At 40.1% G+C, this 21,024-nt stretch overlaps 1 protein-coding gene across 1 annotated transcript in view; it reads left to right on the top strand.

The window, feature by feature from the left end:
• LOC114244669 (uncharacterized) overlaps positions 1-18,800 on the top strand; it is a 35,737-nt gene extending 16,937 nt beyond the window's left edge. Inside the window, exons 2-6 of the mRNA XM_028176556.2 lie at positions 9,572-9,744; positions 10,530-10,665; positions 12,106-12,216; positions 12,287-15,270; positions 15,554-18,800. Of these exons, the coding sequence (XP_028032357.2) occupies positions 9,582-9,744; positions 10,530-10,665; positions 12,106-12,216; positions 12,287-15,270; positions 15,554-15,840 (3,681 nt within the window). The 5' untranslated portion in view covers positions 9,572-9,581 and the 3' untranslated portion in view covers positions 15,841-18,800. The remainder of the gene's footprint in view (positions 1-9,571; positions 9,745-10,529; positions 10,666-12,105; positions 12,217-12,286; positions 15,271-15,553) is intronic.
• The last annotated feature ends 2,224 nt before the right edge of the window (positions 18,801-21,024 follow it).

The raw sequence follows: 21,024 nt of genomic DNA, 5'->3' as shown, positions 1-21,024 counted from the left end.
AGGTATTCCTTATACCTCTATTAGTATTGTGAGCTCTGTGTATCAGTCTCATAGTTATTTAGATGTAGACCAAGAGGTGGTTATATTGCGTACAACACTACCCATTTGCAATTCGATATTTATTGACAACTAGTTAACTAACCTATAGTTTGATAAACATCCAAAATTTATCAAAGAAGACCAAAGCTAAATTGCTTGATACAAAAGTTATTACTTAGGACTGTAGCATAAAATTAATTGATAGCGTAAAGTGGATTAAATCAACTTATGTCTTGTCAACTAATTATATTATTAAGAGGGTTTTTGAGGCCCCATGACCTCATACCTACTCGTACCACGAATCTACTAAATAACTAATCGTACCAATATCTGTTCGCACTAAATAATAAGTAACTTCACAACTTAAAATACAGTCCACTCCTTTTGTTTATATGATCGTTATATTTATTTTGGTCAAGCAAATGCATAACACAACGTCACCAAGACTAGACCTGTGATAACGTTTCACTTAACATCGAAAGCTCCGGGCCAACAGTTATTTTAATCCACCACTTAATTTATGTGCTGAAGGTCGCGCTTGTGGGTTGCAAGGTACAAAAGGTTAGGCCTGGTAGAGGAGGGAGGAACAATAGAAAGGTTAATGAGAGGGCATTCAAATATTTCCTTTATTGCTGACACGTCCGTGGATTTGTATGTACAAATCCTGGAAGTGACGTGTGGTCGCTTTGTAAATTACTGCGCTATCGGTATGGTGAACTACGAGAACTACGCGAGAATGTACATATACTTACATAATATAAATACCAGGAACAAACACAAGCTTGTGCCGATGAGTAATTTATATAAGATACGAAATTCATTCGGGTGTTTGTCTGTGCGCCTGTACAACTAAATCCCACAAGATGTTCAAAGCCTACATATACAAGGTTTAAGAAAACTATTAAAGAACATATGTGGAATAAAGCTTACTATAAAGTCAATGATTATCTAGAAGATTGCACAAAGTGGTAATGAGTTGCTCGCTCCGGGCATTTCAATATTGCAATAATTGTTACCTTATAATTAACACGTCTTGTAAAAATGAATATTTAAAAAAATCTAATATTAAAAAAAAGACATGCCCGCTGAGTTTCTTGCCAGTTCCTCTCAGGACGGAGGCTAGTTTTTGTGAATTGGCGGTAGTTCTTTTTGACATTCAACAAGTGTGTACGTTCATTTATGTTGAATATTTTTTTTTGATTTGATTTGATTTTGTAATGGTCAGATAAACTCACCGCTCGTATGATGCGAAGTATTGAGTGAAGTTCACAGATGTGGGTGAAGTCTTTCATACGCGAGTCTAAGTCGGGATAGCGGTTATCCTACTCTTTGAATTGTAGCGTATGACTTCTTAACAGTACCAATAGACCAGACGCAGTGACTATGCAAATAATTTATTTCGTAGGTTAAATAAAATGTTACATTTTAAAATAAAGTCGTCGTGGCCTAAAGGATAAGACGCCCGATGCATTCGTATCTAGTTATGCCAGTGTTCGAATCCCACAGGCGTGTACCAATTTTTCTAATGAAATACGTACTTAACAAATCTTCACGATTGATTTCCACGGTGAAGGAATAGCATCGTGTAATAAAAATCTAACCCGCAAAATTGTAACTTGCGTAATTACTGGTGGTAGGACCTCTTGTGAGTCCGCATGGGTAGGTACCACCACCTCGCCTATTTTCTGTCGTGAAGCAGTAATGCGTTTCGGATTGAAGGGTGGAGCAGCTGTTGTAAGTATACTGCGACCTTAGAACTCATATCTCAAGGTGGGTGGCGGCATTTACGTTGTAGATGTCTATGGGCTCCAGTAACCACTTAACACCAGGTGGGCTGTAAGCTCCTACAGCCATTAAAGCAATAAAAAAATGTATTCTAATTCTGTTGTATATTCTAAAATAATTGTGAGTAGGTACTAAACTTGGTTACGAACGAAGGGTTTGTAGATTGAGTTAGACATATTATTACTCTTGAAACTTTAGTTTATATCTCAAGATGGCTGCCGTTATTCATGTTTTGATGTCTAATGGGATCCGACAAACAGTTGACATGCCAGAAAAAAAACTAATCTTCATACATTTTCAACTCACCAATCAAATTATTGTGCATAGTTATTAATGGTACGCAACTCTTTAGAAAATTGAAATCGAAAGTATATTTGGTAAACACACATCACCTCTGGAGGCACGAGTTTAGTAGGGCCGGCACATTAATTGAATTAGTTTTTGGTAATATCTTAATTGTTAGGGCGGGTTGGGCCGGACGCGGCATGGGACTATAGGGCTGACTTCGGTCAGGGACGTGAATTATTTTGATAAAATTAAATTAATTTATAAAGGGCTACCCCACCGGAAACTTAAAATGCTTTACGGTAGAAACAGGTGATTCAGTGTTGTTCTAAGTCCCCACAGGTAGGTAGGTATCCTGTATTTTTCTGTCGAGTAAGAAGCAGTCCTGAATTCCAGTTTGAAGGGTGGTAGAGTCATTTTACAATGTAACTGAAACTTCAGCTTCATGTTTCGAAATGTATGGTTGTATTCAAATTAAATTTACGTGACGACTAATTAGTGATAAAATTTAAAGATATTACCAGAGACTTATCTTTAAATCGCAGAGCACAGGCAGTTACGAAATAATATACTAACACTGTTTTATAAATTAGAATTAATTACGCGGATATTTTAGTTTTTTTTGTTGAAGTACAGCACTAGCTGCGTGTCTCCGCACTAGTAATGTTGACTGGTTACTGGTTACTGGTGGAGTACTCACTCTCTTCTTATGAAGATTGTGTCCTAGTAAAGTTTTTATGAATAAAATATATATCTCTGTTATTTGTGATAAATAACAGAGTCTGCTTATTCTTCCACATAAAATATTAACATTTTTTTATTATCGAAATCACAGTTTCGTTAATTTTTGTTTTACTTCACGAATCAACAGATATTTTTTCACTAGTCAAGACACCTAATGTCACTGTCTATGTTTATGTTTACTTTTTATTTGTTAAATAGTTTCTATATCTATCAACTCCAACAATTAGAACGATAAAAATAGTAAAAAAAACTAACTAAAAAATGGGGTCCACACTTAAATAGGACAACCCTGAGAATCGGCAACTTTGCCGTAATTGGTTTACTCTGTGGAAAGTGAAACTAGCCGAACCCGGTGGATTCGTTTGTTGGTTTGTCCGAATAATATCTCTCGGGTATGAAAGTTTAAATATCTAATATTTGTTCTTAAGAGCTGCATAAAATTTTGCAATGTGTATTATATTTATAACGCTAAGAGTCTATTTATGGTAGTAGACCTTAACGAGAACAAAGGCGTGAGCTTTAACCAAGCTTAAAACAGAAATTACTGGTGGTAGGACCTCTTGTGAGTCCGCGTGGGTGGGTACTACCATCCTGACTATTTCTGCTAAATTAAAAAACAGTTAAATTGTTTTTTTTTATGAGTACTACCCCGGCCAGGGCTTCGCCCCTGGACCCCACCGGGGCTTCGCCCTTGGACCCCGGCTCGGTACTCCACGAACTTTCGGCCTGGTAGGAGAAAAAATTGTATGTGCACCGCGGGAGAAAAGTTGGAGATTTCCTCCAGCGTGTTTGCCATTTTACACGCGGGTGCACAATGTACTATAATGGTTTATACTATCGCAGATATTGTCATGAAATTATTTCCGAAGTATTGTAAGCTTTACAGTTTTTTTTGGTCACGAAGGACTGAGCGGTCAACAATTTAACATTGCGTCGTCTATTTTACTACCGTTTATTTTTCTACGAGAAATATTTCTAGACCTTCCTGTTGTATTTTACAGAGAACAAGCTAATAGTATTTTGAGGTCGAACGGTTTGTTTCACTTGAATTTTCTACTACACGATAAGAAGATCCCAAGTGTGAGATGAGCGCCAACCGACTTCGCTATTGCAGTTAGATTTACTTATTTCAATGATCCCGCGTTTAACTCCTTACTTGGAATTCATTTAATGGCCGTCTGGTGTAGTGGTAAGTGACATGGTCACTACACAAGGGGGTCGCGGGTTCGAATCCCGCCAAGGGAAGATATTTGTATGATAACAAATATAAATGTATTTTCCAGGGTTATGGATGTATAGCTCAAATATTTGGGCCTTGTGCTGGACAGTCGATGGCGTTTCGACCACCACTTTAGTGAGTTAGTCCCGAAGCTGCTGGGGATGGCGGGTGCACTAGCCCGTCTTCTCCCCAATGTCGGTGGTTGCAGCGCCGACGTCCGGCGTCTGTACCTGGGGGTCGTCCGCAGTATGGCTTTGTACGGCGCTCCCGTGTGGTCGCCCGCACTCTCTGCGCGCAATGCAGCTTTGCTGCTACGAGCGCAGCGGGTGCTCGCGGTGAGGGTAATCAGGGGGTACCGTACGATCTCCCGGGAGGTCGCCTGCGCCCTCGCGGGTTTCCTTCCTTGGGATCTCGAGGCTGAGGTAGCAGCTGCGGTATACCGGCGCAGAACACAGTCCCTGAGTCGGGGACGGACGCCCGGCCCGTCGGCTGTCGGTCGGTGGAGGCGTGCTGCGCGTCATCTGGCGTACGCCAAGTGGAGGGAACGGTTGCTGGAGGAGCTTGGCCAAACTTCAGTCACTCGCCGACGCACCCTCGAGGCCCTGGTGCCTGTGCTGGAGACATGGTCAGATAGACGACACGGCGTCCTCTCCTTCCACCTAACGCAGGTCCTCTCGGGGCATGGTTGATTCGGGAGGTACCTGTGGAAGGTCTGCAGGAGAGAGCCACATCCGGGTTGCCACCAGTGTGGGCATCCGGACGATGACGCTCAGCACGCACTCGAAGCGTGCCCGCGTTGGGAGCGCTCGCGGCGAGACCTCATCGCGGTGCTGGGGAGAGACCTCTCCTTGCGGGCTGTCATCGCCCGCATGCTAGAGGACCAGAATTCTTGGGAGGCCATGACCAGGTTTTGCGACCTGGTAATGGCGTTCCGTGAGGCTGAGGAGCGCGAAAGGGAGTGGGATCCCTCTTCGGCTTCTCAGCGAAGAAGGCGGAGTGGGCGGCACGGGCGCGAAGCTCCCGTTCATCTCCCGTAGGGGCTGTCAGGTGCCGGGTGCGGGGGTGCCCGGTACTTGGCTGTTGGTCCGGTGGTGAGGCGGCACAAGGTGGCTCCTGTGCACCGCTCACGGTGTGTCTCCGAGACGACGTCCTGCGGGATTTTCCCGAGGATGGAGTGCCGTCCTATTAACAGGATGGGTACCGGCGACGGCGAGCCTTCGGCACGCACTGTGCAGTACCGTGGGTTTCGTGGAGTCGGAGTGGTGGGGCTCGATGGGGTTTAGTCGGTAGTCGTTCTGCGGGGCAAGTGCTTCGCGCGCCTTTTTCAAGGCGTAGTCTCCTGTGAGAAATTGGGGGAGGTGAAGGACCTCGGCCCTTCTCTACTCCCCTTCTTCCTCTCAGGAGGCGCCGGAGTCCGACATAACCCGGTCCGTTACCCCTCTCGACCGGGTATCCGTAAAATGATTCCCCAGCGTTAAAAAAAAAAAAAAAAAAAGGGTTATGGATGTATATTAAATATATGTATGTGTATAATAAAAATCTTATATTTATATCCGTTATCTGGTACCTGTAACACAAGTTCTTTACGAACTTATCACGGGACCAGTTAACGTGGCGTGATTGTTAGTAAATATTTATTTATTTATTTGTTTTCTTAAGCCAGTATCTGGGTTTTGTCCAATCTTATAAATTTATTGACACTATTTGTCATGGTTAGCACGTTGGCACTGCCCAGAGCGTGTAGACAAACTTGAACTTAAATTAAATTTGGGTATCGCGAAAACTGATTAAAATACTAGCCTGCAGCAAGCGTGTACCTCAATTCATAGATCCTTAGTATCATAATATTAACAGGCCAGCATCTGAGTTGGCGTCGTCTCTTCTTTACCAAAATGATAGGGATTTACTGGTGGTAGGACCTCTTGTTAGTCCGCACGGGTAGGTACCACCACCCTACCTATTTCTGCCGTCAAGCAGTAATGCGTTTCGGTTTGAAGGACGGGGTAGCCGTTGTAACTATACTGAGACCTTAGAACTTATATCTCAAGATGGGTGGCGCATTTACGTTGTAGATGTGTATGGGCTCCAGTAGCCACTTAATACAAGGTGGGCTGTGAGCTCGTCCAACCATCTAAGCAATAAAAAAAAATCGCATTACCTAAAGTTTCGTATCGTATAAATTTAGTAAACTTTTAAAACAACTGTACCAAAACTAAGATTCAATTGTTGGATTCATCGAAGCGTGTTGAAGCACTGGCTTCGAGAATGCAATGTGTTGTTTGCGCGAACACACAGAAATTCATAAAGATGTCAAGTTTTAAAAGTTTTGTCGTGTAGCAAGCGAGCGTGGCGCGGGTTCCGAGCCAATACGCTTGTATGGTACAGACAGTATGCTAAGTTTTATTGCGAAATATTGACAGAGTAGAAGCGACAGCGGCTGTTATTAATCGTTGTCGACCTAATTGAGGAATAAAGTTCCCATTTTAATTTTGTAACATAGACTGGTGGTAGAAGTAAAGTATGAAAGAGGAGTGCATGCGGCAGAGATGCGAATGTTGAGATGGATGTGTGGAGTGACAAGAATGGACAAGATAAAGAATGAGTATATCAGAGGAAGTGTGAAAGTGGCCCCGGTAAGCAACAAATTAAGGAGCGGACGGTTAGCGTGGTATGGACATGTGATGCGTAGAGAGAAGATGCATGGAGATGTATGGAAATGGTAGTGCAAGGTAGAGGGGGAAGAGGTCGACCGAAGAATATATGGATGGAGTGTGTGAATGACGATATGAGAAAGAGAGGAGTGAGTGTTGAGATGACGGCTGATAGAAGAGAATGGAAGAGAAAAATTAGCTGTGCCGACCCCACCTAGTGGGATAAGGTGGAGAAAAAGAAGAAGAAGACTGGTGGTAGGAGTTCTTGTGTATTATTGGTAAGGCCGTACGGGTAGGTACTGCCCTGCCTATTTCTGCCAAGAAACAGTAGTGCCAAACGCATTTAAGGCTTCACGGCAGATTTGAAGGACGAAACTGTAATAACTGAAACTGTAAAACTCATGTCTTAAAGTGGGTGACGGCATTTACTTTGTTGATGTCCATGGTCTCCGATAACCACTTAGCATTGGAGTGGCTTTGGGGTCGTCCACCCAACTCAGTAATAAATAAAAATATATTGTTAGAGATCAAAATCAGAAGAAACATGAGGTGGTAGGACCTCTTGTGAGTCCGCGCGGGTGGGTACCACCACCCTGCCTATTTCTGCCGTGAAGCAGTAATGCGTTTCGGTTTGAAGGGTGGGGCAGCCGTCGTTACTATACTTGAGACCTTAGAACTTGTATCTCAAGGTGGGTGGCGCATTTACGTTGTGGATGTCTATGGGCTCCAGTAACCACTTAACATCAGGTGGGCTGTGAGCTCGTCCACCCATCTAAGCAATAAAAAAAAAAAAAAAAAAAGGCTCAGTGTTGGTTAATTGTTCTCTCTCAAGGCACCAATTAATAAATCTCATTTACTTCTAACAATTACCAACTAAAATTGTCGAAAATCATTGGAAATTATCAACATTAAGTGAAATTGACGGAAAATAATCATAGTTACAATGTGAATAAAATATTTACGTTCGTATGTAAAAAAATATCTTTCGCATTTTTTAAATTTGATATTCCTTCATCGGGCTTAATACATTTTCATCGTAGCTTGTATTCGGTACGGCTTACTTCAAAAACATTTTAATGTTATCATACTGTATGTTATATATTTTTGTATGACACATTTTTCGGAGCCATAGCGCTCGATACGAAGTTGGAAATACGTGTAAAATATCCTCAACAAGCGAACAGTTTCGCAACGTAGCCCTTTGAATTTGTCACATTCAAATAAAACTTAGATTGTGTTGTTTTTTAAATTTAAGGTTTATATTTATAATTGTTATAGGGAATGCGGTGTGCTTTTGGAAATGTTTATTTTGTAACGAGGAAACCATAGCCAATAAATCTAATTTAAAGTTGTTATAATGTTAAGCTTGAATGTTTTTTTATTGCCTTCATAGGAAGATGGTCTTATAGCCCACATAATGAGGTGCCGCCATTTGGCTATGTTACCGAAATTTGTAGTTAGAATATTATTTTTTAAGCTGCATTAGGCATATGGGTTTTCACACTCCAACTGATTCTATGTGATAGGAGTATTATGAGGTATGTAATTGATGTTTAATCGATAGACATGACGGCAGTCGTTTCTATCGTTGAGAAGTCTGTGACTACTTCATCATCATCATCATAATCATCAGCCTACAGTCGTCCACTGGTGGACATAGGCCTCTCCCAATCCAGACCACTAAGCCCAGTGATCTGGCTACTATACTATACTGACTACTTCTTTATGGAATTAATAAGCAATAGTGGCCTCGCCGTAGTCGAAATTCGACTATAATTAATTGAAATTATAAGGTTAAGCATTTCTATGGTTCTATTGTCAAACACGATTACAATACTATAATATAGATAATTACAGATTTTGCCAAAACTACAGTATAGATAAAATAATATTAAAGTCAAACAATATTAATTTATTCTCAATTTGTATGTAACTGTTGCATATTCTCATTATCTCATAGACTTAAAACAATAATTATACTTCACGACTACAAAAGTCTGAAAATTTACAATGAACAAACAGTATATTTATATGTGTATGTGTCAAATACATGGTAATGTGTGTAATGTTTTTTTATTTATTGTACATATTTTTTATGCATAATTTACGAAAAAAAATTGTCGTTTAGCACTCCTTCTCTATATTCTGTATGGGAAATTTCATTCTCCTCCGTCCGTACAATTTTCGTAAAATGAGGTACAAAGTTTTTGCTTCACGTATTAATATATAGATATAATAAAGGAATCTATAGTACATAATAACGAATTACTATTCAAAACTCTCTCTTTGAAAAGCTGAAATATTATAATAAATAATCGACTTGGTGGCTTAAACGTCGAGCTATAATTACATAAATTATTCATGTTGTTTGATATATTTTAGAATCAGTTTTTCTATTCTAATTTTTGTAGCAGCGGAAAAGGCTTGTATTTCGTTGATAGTGTTACGCCGGTAAGAGTAGTGCCATCTATCGCCGAATATTCGAACGAATATCGAAGGAAGTAGCACCTAGAACGCTCGAGAAGTGCAACTCCATCTATTGTCAGATATCGGAACACAATACTAGAGATGTGTGGAATATTCTGGATAATTCTAGGGATGAGGTATCGGCTATAAAAGCGTTGTAGAGATGGCACGCAGTCAGTCAATAACCGGAACTACTCGAAGCGAAACCGCGAACGGATCACCTGAAGCGAAGCGGAAGAAGTGAACTTAGAATTTTAAAGTGTTTGTGAAATGTTATAAGTGTTGAATATAGTGTTAACTTGCAATTTGGTGGAACATTTTATTTATCCAGAACCCTAGCGCGTAACAATAGTTATCTAGAGTTTTCATTTGTTTCGACTAGGCGAGGTGCGATGCAGCAATGGTCGGCGTGCTGGATCTACGCGGCACTGGCTGTGATGCTGTTGCCCGGAGCGAGGGCTCCAGCCCGTCCCTGTCCAAGTAACTCGCTCTGCTATTGTCGCGCGGACCACTTCGCCTGCAACTACGTTCCGTTCCATCGTTTCCCAGAAACAGGTAGTCTGTGATGCGGCTTATTCTTCTAATACTTACTTTACTACTTTACTAATACTTACGTTACTGGTGGTAGGATCTCTTGTGAGTTTACTGGTGGTAGGACCTCTTGTGAGTCCGCGCGGGTAGGTACCACCGCCCTGCCTATTTCAATCGTGAAGCAGTAATGCATTTCCGTTTGAAGGCGCGGTAGGCAGCGGCTTGGCTCTGCCCCTGGCATTGCTGAAGTCCATGGGCGACGGTAACCACTCACCATCAGGTGGGCCGTATGCTCGTCTGCCTACAAGGGCAATAAAAAAAAGGGTTTGGGCAGCCGTTGTAGCTATACTGAGACCTTAGAACTTATATCTTGAGGTGGGTGGCGGCATTTCCGTTGTAGATGTCTATGGGCGCCGGTAACCACTTAACACTAGGTGGGTTATGCAAGCAATAAAAAATCAATAATATTCCATCTAAACAATAAAAAATAGTTATAATAATAATAGTAAAGCATGTTAGGAATCAGCAAGCATTCATCTTCTATGTATCTCGTGAAGAAACTAAGCCTTCGGATTTGAAGGTACCGAAAAAGAAAGATTTTTAACGGTAAGCAGCGGCTTAGCTCTGCCCCTGGCAATGCTGACGTCCATAAGCGACGGTAACCACTCACCGTCAGGTGGGCCGTATGCTCATCTGCCTACTAGGACAGTAGAAAAAATGAAAGATTATTACTTCAATACTTTAACAATAAAAATAAAAACAAAGTTTTCCTGTAGACCAAGCATAGTTTAACTATGTCTGTGTTCTAGATCCAGAAGTATGGCACGTGTCAGTGTCGCAAGCTCGCTTGGGTACCCTGGGTGAGGGTGCACTGGATGGGAGACGGCTGCGGACCCTGGTGCTGGTGGCTTCACATCTATACCACATAGAACCCGGAGCTTTTTCGTACGTATGGACATAAAACTGGGCACAAAGATTGGGCTTTTGGTCATAGTCTTGATTAGAGTGACATGGGGCTGTAATAGAAAAGACGTATCTTATAAATTATATTATATAACAAATTGTTACCATATTCTTTTATTTTCTACTGTTCTGTTCTCGAGAACTAAGCGGCGTTGCAAACGATATAATCACGTGATTGAATATTGGTAGAATCTTTGGAATAAATAAACTTCAAATTGTTTATTTACGTCGTAGATGTATGGGCTTCAGCAACCACTTAACACCAGGTGGGCTGTGAGCTCGTCCACCCATCTAAACAATAAAAAAAACCTTCTACAAAAATGATTAGCTCTAATAATATGCTTAACTATACATTCTATGGGACTTGCAACAGCGCTGGAATATCAAGAACTCACTAAAGCTACTCACTAATTATTTTGTTTAAAAACGAGCATGACACTTTTAATTTTCGTAATAATTTTCTTATTTTTTTCAAATATACTTCTACTATAACTATATCTTCGTTGTCTTTGACAAATAAAAAATTTCAATCATTTTCTATTGCATTCTGAAATTAAGAATGACTTCGTGATGACTTCATTGATTGATTGATTATACTATTTATTAATGACTTGTTAAATATAAATATTTATAGTGTAGGAACCACGTAAGTTTAAGATAAATCGAGAGGCATCTTTCTGAAGTCGTATGAGAAATGTTTTCCAGGCTTACGATTTATTGTTCACTAAAAAGCCCGGAAATTACTGGAGCTGTTGTTTGTTTAAGCTCTGAAATCGTGCTTAGTGATCGACTGCATTAGGTATTTGGTAACAGTAAGCACGGTCGTACATTACAGAAAGTATTTCATTTGTTTACCTCGCATGCCTTGGATTCGTTTTTACAATCCTCAAAATATCAACAGTGAATTTGTAGCTGTAATATTTGTGGTAGTGATATGTTTAAATACAAATATTTACGACATTGTCCAGTAGTAGCATTAGTGGATGTTTCTGTTATATAGTTAATACACTTTGAAACCAGCTCTGAACGTTGCATCATGAGGTCTCAACTGGTTATAAGCCCTTAAAATAGAAACGCATCGATGCTTTGTTGCGAAAAGAAATAGGACTGTTTTTTATTTATTGCTTATTTTGGTTGGACGAGCTCACATCCCACCTGGTGTTAAGTGGTTACTGGAGCCCAAAGACATCTACAACGTAAATGCCGCCACCGACCTCGAGATATAAGTTCTAAGGTTTCAGTATAGTTACAACGGCTACACCACTCTTTGAATCGAAATGCATTACTGCTTCACGGCAGAAAGAGGCAGGGCAGTGGTACCTACCCGTGCGGACTCACAAGTCGTCCTACCACCAGTTAAATGCTGTACCAGCCTGTATGCCCAACAACACGTTTAATCAATCCTATTATTTTTCTTCACAGGTCAATGACGTCAACATTGGCGTCCTTGGATTTAGGCAACAATGAATTCACAGAAATCCCTATCGAAGCTCTTCGAGAATTAAAAGTGTTGAACTGGCTCAATTTGCAAAAGTAAGGCTCTTTTTATTTAAAATATAAATCTCGTTTTGTTACATTTTCTAATCATTGTTGTTTGTTACAGCAATTACATTAGCGAATTAAATTCGGACTTTGATTGGGGTTTCTTATCCGATTCTTTGAGCAGCCTCTCATTAAGTAACAATCATCTGTATATCCTGAACGAAGGTTCATTATCGTCACTACATCAGCTGGCCCAGCTCGATCTTGACGGGAATCGATTACATGCCGTCAACCCGAATTCGCTGCCACAGTCATTGGCATTGCTTCGTCTGTCTGATAACATATTGACATACTTCCCATGTCTAACGTTGGCTGGGTTACCACGTCTACTACACCTTCATCTCAGAAATAACATACTAAGACCTTCCTTAAACCACACGTGCAGGGGTGAACGCACCAAAATAGAGTCATTAGATTTGAGTCACAATGAACTGGATGATCGTTTTGTCCTTAGCTTCCAGCACAGATTACAGTTGAAGCAATTAATATTGGACTTTAATGATTTTACGACCATCCCTCCCTTCGTTATGGATAGCGGTCGGTTGGAGAAGCTATCAATTTCTTACAATAAATTAAGCTATGTGTCAGATGCGATGATCCATGTATTGAAAAGAGATTTGGAAAGATTGGAACTGGATTACAATGAAATAGCTATTCTATCAGGTAGTGTTAAGGAGATGGTGAGACTTAAGCATTTGTCGCTAGCTTACAATCACCTAGAAGAGATCAATGATCTTCCTCCAAATTTGTATTCTTTGTCATTGTCCGGCAATTTCCTGTTGACTTTTCCAGTGGGCTTAAGTACTTTAAGTCCTGCCAGTCTGGCGTATTTAGATCTCGGATATAATCAAATATCGGTCTTGTCCCCCGAATCCTTCGGTGTGTGGTCGGAAGCACTCGTAACTCTAAATCTCAAAGGGAATAGGATCACACAGCTCGTGGCGGGGTCCTTCCCTTTAACTTTACCCTTAAGAGAACTTGTACTCAGCTTCAATGACCTTTATTACGTAGATCCAAATGCTTTCGCAAATCTAACGGTGTTGCAAGTCTTGGAACTATCTTCGACTTTATTCAGTGGAGAATTTCCAGTGTCTTCGTATTTCGATAATCTGACTTGGCTGAGTTTAGATAACAATAACGTTCATTACGTCTCGTCCGGGGACCTCCAGAACTTTCCCTCACTACAATATCTCAATTTAGAGTTCAATAAGATAACAGAGTTTCCTAGTGAAGTCACTCTAACGTCTGATCGATCGAACAGACTTAAAGAACTGAGACTATCATATAATTACATAAGCAAGATAAATTCGGAATTCCTCTCCGATTTAGTGGAGTTGCAAAGTTTAGATTTATCGTATAATCGCGTGTACAATATTAGCGAGAATGGTTTCTCGAATTTACACAATTTGGTTTATTTGAGCTTGTCTGGGAACGCTGTGGAGTTCATAGCGGAACGTGCGTTCCGACGCTTGCCCAAATTAGAGGCGTTAGACATGCACGAGAATAATTTACTCGTGTTCTCTACGGACTGTTTCGAAAATGTTTCCAACGATGAAACAAACTTTTCGGTAAATGTTAGCCGAAATAGAATATCGGTGTTGACCGGCGGCCTGGCCGTTTCAATAAATACACTCGATCTATCCTTTAATTTTTTAGAGAGCGTCTCACGACATTTTTTCGACTCAATCGGACCAGCCTTGCGACAGTTAATTGTTTCGCACAACAGATTAATGCACCTCGATAACATAGCGTTTGGCTTCCTGCCATCTCTAGAAGTATTGATGCTACACGATAACAGTATAAGTGCTATTAAAAAGAAAGCCTTCGCTGAGATGCCGTCGCTTCAAATCCTGGATCTCTCACGTAATAAAATTAGTCAATTAGCTGTAGAGCAATTTCATAATATGCGACGTTTAAGGCATCTGCGCTTGGCGCGAAATATCCTGCGATCTTTGCCACGAGATGTATTTAAAAACACAATTCTCGAACATTTAGACCTTAATGACAATCATATTGCAATATTTCCCAGTAGTGCTTTGGCTCAAGTCGGTTTCACTTTAAGAAGACTGGAACTAGCTCAAAACCACCTAGAATATCTCGACGCGGCGATGTTCCACGCTATCGCTTTTCTTCACGAGCTGACACTAGCTCGTAATGCTCTTACAGTCCTTTCGGATAACACATTCGCTGGATTAACCAGACTGCGACAGTTAGACTTATCACATAATCCCGTCAAGACGAATTTCAAGGAACTGTTTCACAACCTTCCTCGGCTGCGCAAGTTGATCCTCGCCGACGCCGGCCTTAAGAGTATACCGCATTTGCCACTTGCTAATCTAACTGAACTGGATCTGAGTGGTAACTTCATGTCATCGTTTCGGGAGCCTGAAGTGAGGCGATTGATGAATCTACGCGCGCTGAGCTTGGCAAGAAATAAATTTACGTCATTGCAACCAGCCATGTGGGCGGCATTACCGAAATTGTGTAACCTTGACGTCTCACAGAACCCTATAGTCCGAGTGACTCGTGGATCGTTCGAAGGTCTCGATCGCTTGCTACATTTACGGATGCCACAGCTAAGGCAGTTGGAGGTGGTGGAGCCCCGAGCGTTCAGGCCATTAGTTTCTCTTCGGACTTTGGATTTAGAATCGCCCATTGGATCAGGTCGAGCAGAAGCATCTCTTGCCGATATTTCTCTATCAATACCCACACTGGAATCTCTTTCTGTTTTGGTCAGAGAAAGTGTTCTCGATACCCAACTACATGGGCTAAGAACACCGAAATTGCGGTCACTTGAGGTGCATGGAGTGGCATTGCGTCGTGTCTCTGCGCATGCGTTTGTATCTTTGGGCCAGCAGCATGCCTTGACTCTACGATTGCGACGAACTAGCATCACTGCACTGCCACCAGGTGTTGTGAAACCCGTGGCCCGTGTCCCACACCTGGCACTGGACTTCAGTGCTAACCAGTTAGTTACCTTTGGTCCGGCGACACTCTACCCAAATTTGACTGGTTGGAACCGTCTCGCAACAAAACTCCTCCCAGGTAAGTTAATAGAAACTGTTTCTTACAAGCTAAGCAGTAATGTGCAGTGTTTGGAAAGTTTTTTTTTGTGTAATAGAAAAATAGAAAATCTTCCGGTCTACTTTGTGAAAAGTGGCTACCAGATCCCATTATCGTCATACCGCGGATGCTGCTGCTGCAAAAAATGAGATAGATGTCTCAATTGTATTTATTAGTAGTTGAGTGTAAGCCACTACGAGTAAAGCTTACGAAGTATCATATAGTCATCCATCAAGTATCTATAATGTTTATTCTTCTTTACCAGGAGGCCTCATACTATCAGAGAATCCACTCCGTTGTGGTTGTTCTGTATCGTGGGTGGGGGCTTGGTTGCGTCGTTGGACAGCTGAGGTCGGAGGCTGGTCAAGAGACGGTCGTGATGCAGCACGACGTAGCGCATGCATGATATCCGGGACACTAGTTCCACTCCTGTCTCTGGAGGCAGATGAGGCGGAGTGCCACGCTAGTGCACTCTCAAGTAGAGCATTAACACACCGTCCTCACACAATGAGATCATTTCAATGGATCGTGTTGCTCTATGCTCTGAGTTAGTGAAAACAATCTACTGTGTGGTGGTTAAAAATCCTTTACGGCTTAATTACGCGTTTCTCTATTTATCCATTATAATTTTTAGAAGACACAACAAAATAATTACTTATTTTAAAAAATTGTCGTCACTATAATGAAGACTAAAAGCTCCCGTAAAATACATAAAGTAAACTAGATTAAGCCGTCAAGTATCTTTAACCACTTTTACGCATTGCGGGAATCTAATAACATAGTGTTCAACTAACTGGTGTTGTGAACTTAAATAATTAATTTACTACTTAAAGTGATCGATGCGACATATCAAAATTTACGTATGTAATCATTTAAATTGTGATTGTTTTTTATAAAATGTAAATTCTGTCGGTAGGCACTCTGACTTTACTTTCTCGATACAAGCTAATTTTTATTTTATTTTTTTATTGCCCTTGTTGGCAGACGAGCATATGGCCCACCTGATAGTGAGTGGTTACCGTCGCCCATGGACTTCAGCAATGCCAGGGGCAGAGCCAAGCCGCTGCTTACCGTTACTTTCTTCATTTGACGTTGTCCTTAGACTATTGTAAAGCATTCTGAGCATTGAAAAATGTAAAACAATAGCAATGAACGTGAAATTCCACAGTAAAATTATATTTAAGACTAATTAGGTATTTATAGTACATACAAAAAGTTTTGATTCATTTCCTGATGAGTTTGTTTCTGAAACAGCGATTAGAAAAACAGGATGTGAGATATCATCGATCGATTCATGATGGCCTGTATGTGTTGGGATAAGCTCAAATGTCGAGAAGTTTTTTAATTTATTTATTGCCCCTGTAGAGGTATTAGTTCTCGAGAAGTATCAAAATACTATAAAATAGGTGCCCAGACGTCTCTCCACCGGCATCTGGCATCGTCAATCATGCACGTAAAACTGACTTTTTAACATTTTTGTGAGAACCAGCGTCTAATGCACTGTTATCACGTCAAAACAAATGTCAGACAAAATGTATTTACATACAATTCATTATTTAAATAAGTAGGTTATAGTTGCAGAAAATAAAAAAATATAAGCGTCAAAATATTTAAGCAATTTGTCATCAAGCACAAACGCTAAAGCGATGCATGAATGAAATAAAAAGAAAATCGTTTGAATTGTAAATCGATTATCTATATATTAATATGTGAAGCAAAAATTTTGTATCCCTTTTTACGAAAATTGCGCGGACGGAGGAGTATGAAATTTTCCACACTTATACAGAATATAGAGAAGAAGTGCACAATGATAATATTTTTTTTAAATAATGCATAAAAGATACATTAAATCAATAAAGAAAACATTACACACACTACATACCATGTATTTGACGCACACACGCATGCATACTATTTATTGTCAAACTTTTGTTCTTGGCGTCTGTTGTCAAATTGAGAATAGATTAAATATTGTTTGTCTTTGTGGTCTTTATTAATATTTTTGTGTAACCTTGGCAAAATTTGTGATTGTAGAAGTATAAAATACAATCATAATAGTGTACAAACTTACAATTCCAATTAATTACAGTCGAATTTCGACTACTGCGGGACCTCTAGTTTATTTTTATTTTGCGACCACAAAGTATGCCTTCTGAATTTTTATGTACACATTTTTTTAACGAGTTTCGGACGATAAAACTCTTTAAGACTTCAATGCTTAATCTTTTGATTTACAATAATCCAGGGGTCGTTGCTAGTTATTTGCATGCGAGAAGCCTATTACGACCAGCCTAGACCGAAAGTTGGTCACTGCCTGAATATTAACTAGTTACAGCCATGCCTCCAGGAATGAGATGTAAATTTTAGTCCAATAACATCTTTCATACTTCGGAATTAATGATTCGACCAGAAAGAAGAGTTCACATAAAGAGTTTTTTATTGCTTAGATGGGTGGACGAGCTCACAGCCCACCTGGTGTTAAATGGTTACTGGAGTCCATAGACATCCACAACGTAAATGCGCCACCCACCTTGAGATGTAAGTTCTAAGGTCTCAAGTATAGTTACAACGGCTGCCCCACCCTTCAAACCGAAATGCATTACTGCTTCACGGCAGAAATAGGCAGCGCGGACTCACAAGAAGTCCTACTACCAGTAATAAAATAGCTCTTCCTACATTTTTTTACGTAACTTTTACTTCCTATATATTAACTACCTCGGTTACCGTTTGGTAATATGGCTTGTATGTATTTGGTAATATAAAATGAAGCTTCAGGTCAATGAAATTCAGCATTCGACTTTATAATTGTCGTCGAATAGCTCTGACGTTAAGTAGTTGCCAATGAGATCCGCTAGCCCTATAGCTTTAAGTGGGTGCTGACCACGAACATATCTTCCTATAACCTCTGTACTGTATAGCTAAGCGTCTATTTTTCTTCCCCATAGCCCACTGCGCATAACAAGAGGCCGCCAGTCAAATAAAAATATTATCAAATGAAATATTCATTGCGACCAGCCAAATTTTATCAGTTTTAATCTAGTCAAATTCTGAGCCTAGTTTCTCAAAAAAATTGTAATATTTGTAAATACATAAATGTAGACGATAACTTTCATGTGTAAGATTTTATTAAAAATCGATATTTAAAATAATATTTCGAGCACTGTCATTGTTTATCGATTTCATTGCTTAATTTGTTTTATAAGATTGTTTACGGATTTATTGTTTTAGTTGTTTACCTTAAAAATACATATATTTGAGGGATCCGAACAATACTTTTTAAATTCAATTTCTAATTCTTTCAGTGTTCACAAATCCCCCGAATTTATGGTATTTCTGTTAGGAATTATTATTGTCCGTGACAATATTTTTCATTAAGATAAAAATGTACATATTACATAGGTTTGTTATCTTAATTATAAACGTTATTTAACTAAAATATTATTTTAATGTAAGCGCACATTTTCATTTCTAACAATTATTTATTTCGAGGGAAATAAAAGTATTTTTATATAGTTGTTGTTTCATTGTGTTATAAATTAACCTGTAGTGGCGGAGGCATTATTAGTAGGTGTACTAAAAACTGATACTTTTAATACGATTCATGATTACTTGAGAATTTTTTCCATAACAAAAAAGTTTCTTTAAGATACAAAATCTTTCTAATCCATGTTTTGAGAGCTGGTATTACGGTCCGTCTGGGTAGATACTACGGTTGCTTATACCTCGAAAATTAGTCGCTACTTCGATGCTATAGAGTTCTTTTTTGAGAATTCAATTATATAAACTATAAAATGTTTTACGTTTTTGCCGTACATCTGCATGGAATTCAATAAAGTGTGAGCGCAGCGGATTGTTACGGTGGTACATCGTAATGGCGAAAATTTTGTTCTGTGTAAATACAATACTGGACGGTCGTTACGCGGCTTGCGGTCGCGTTTGGTGCCGGTCAACACAGTGTAGGGACAAAACAGAAGGTAAATTATATAAGTATTCGAAACAAAGAAGATATTTGATATAATTATTGTTGGAATCACATGTTGACCACTCGATATTTACAAAGAAAATATACAACTGGTAGTAGTATGTTACTGGTGGCAGGACCTCTTGTGAGTCCGCGCGGTTAAGTACCAGTTCGAAACATAGCAACCCTATTTTCCTCACCGCGGCGGAAGCGGGGGAGAGGCGTGGACTTCCAAAATAAAACGACGTGCATCAACGAAAAACACACAATCATTGTCGGTCCCGTAAAATTGTACTAGCTTTGACCCGATTTAATAAACCAGCTATAAATACAGTTCACTTTTATTTGAATAAGCCTTGCACCAACATCTCATCGCAACGTCGCCAACAGTACCACCGCCCTGCCTATTTCTGCCGTGAAGCTTTTTTTTTTCCTACCTAAGCTGATAGCCTTAAGAGGCTATTTCAGCGGAACCTTAACTAGTAGATGAGCTCACGGGGCTCAGACCTGACGACGTTGCTAACACGAACCCTAGCAAGAGCCGTGCTTCGCAGAATCTACCACCGGATCGGAAACGCCGTGAAGCAGTAATGCGTTGCGGTTTGAAGGGTGGAGCAGCCGCTGTAACTATACTTGAGACCATAGAATTTATATCTCACGGTGGGTGGCGCATATACGTTGTAGATGTCTATGGGCTCCAGTAAACACTTAACACCAGGTGGGCTGTGAGCTCGTCCACCCATCTAAGCAATAAAGATATTATTAAGATAATAATTATGAAGTAAAACAGCAATAAAGGCTTATTTTATATTTATTTATATTCAAGTATCTATACAACCATATTATTAAATACCTTAGTCACCGTGTGAAGAACATTTTAAATTTTTTATTGGATTAAATATCATATCTTAAATTTTCACTTATTTTTACTAATATGTACTTAAAAACTTGTCGTCTATTGAGTCATATAGCTGAGATATCAATGTCATATCGCACACTAATAAATCGTAGCTCGTCTTACAACTTTACTTTATAGTTGTAGTACTGCTATAAGATATACTATGAGCGTTGGGGACGAGTATGTAGCGGCATTGTTTTAATACAAAACTCTGTAAATACAATCGGTGTGCACAGATTAACGTTCTCGCCTTTTTGTGGTCTATTGTTTAACTTATAATTAATTGAGACTTCTATACAATTGTTAGGAAATAGATTTTAATGCGATATTTATGGGAAGGCCGTGTGGTGGCTTATATTGCACTACCCCATCCTCTCCCATAGTGGCTACTAAGGGATTCATTGGAAAGTGGACATCAGCATTCTTTAAGTATTGTATCCGCATACTGCGATCACCAATTGGTATTTACTTGTGGTGGGATCGCTGGAGTAGACAGGTTTTTGAGTGGAGACAGCGCAATGAAAAAAGTGACGTGAGAATACCTGACTAGGTGGGGCGATGACCTCGGAACGGTGGCCGTAAGAGGTGGATGAGGAGAGTCGAAGACCGGGCTCAGTGGCGTGGATTGGAAAAGGCGTATGTCCAGCAGTGGACACAGGCAGACACAGACACTGTGGGCTGATGATGATGATGATGATGATGATGTGGAGGGCATGTTGTAAGTGTTCCCAGTATCCAGATGATTTCTGGGGCGAAGCAGTTATACGTGCTAGTTTTAAAAGTCCACAATAAAGATGCTATATAACCCAATTCAAATATCAGCCACGTGTCTCAAGTTGAGTGGCGGCGTTCAGGTTTTCATGTCAATGAGCCCCGG

This window comes from Bombyx mandarina, chromosome 17 (genome assembly GCF_030267445.1).
Source record: "Bombyx mandarina strain Sakado chromosome 17, ASM3026744v2".
Lineage (NCBI taxonomy): Eukaryota > Metazoa > Arthropoda > Insecta > Lepidoptera > Bombycidae > Bombyx > Bombyx mandarina.
The sequence above is the reverse complement of the archived record's forward strand: the minus strand, read 5'-3'. Positions and strand labels throughout refer to the sequence as shown.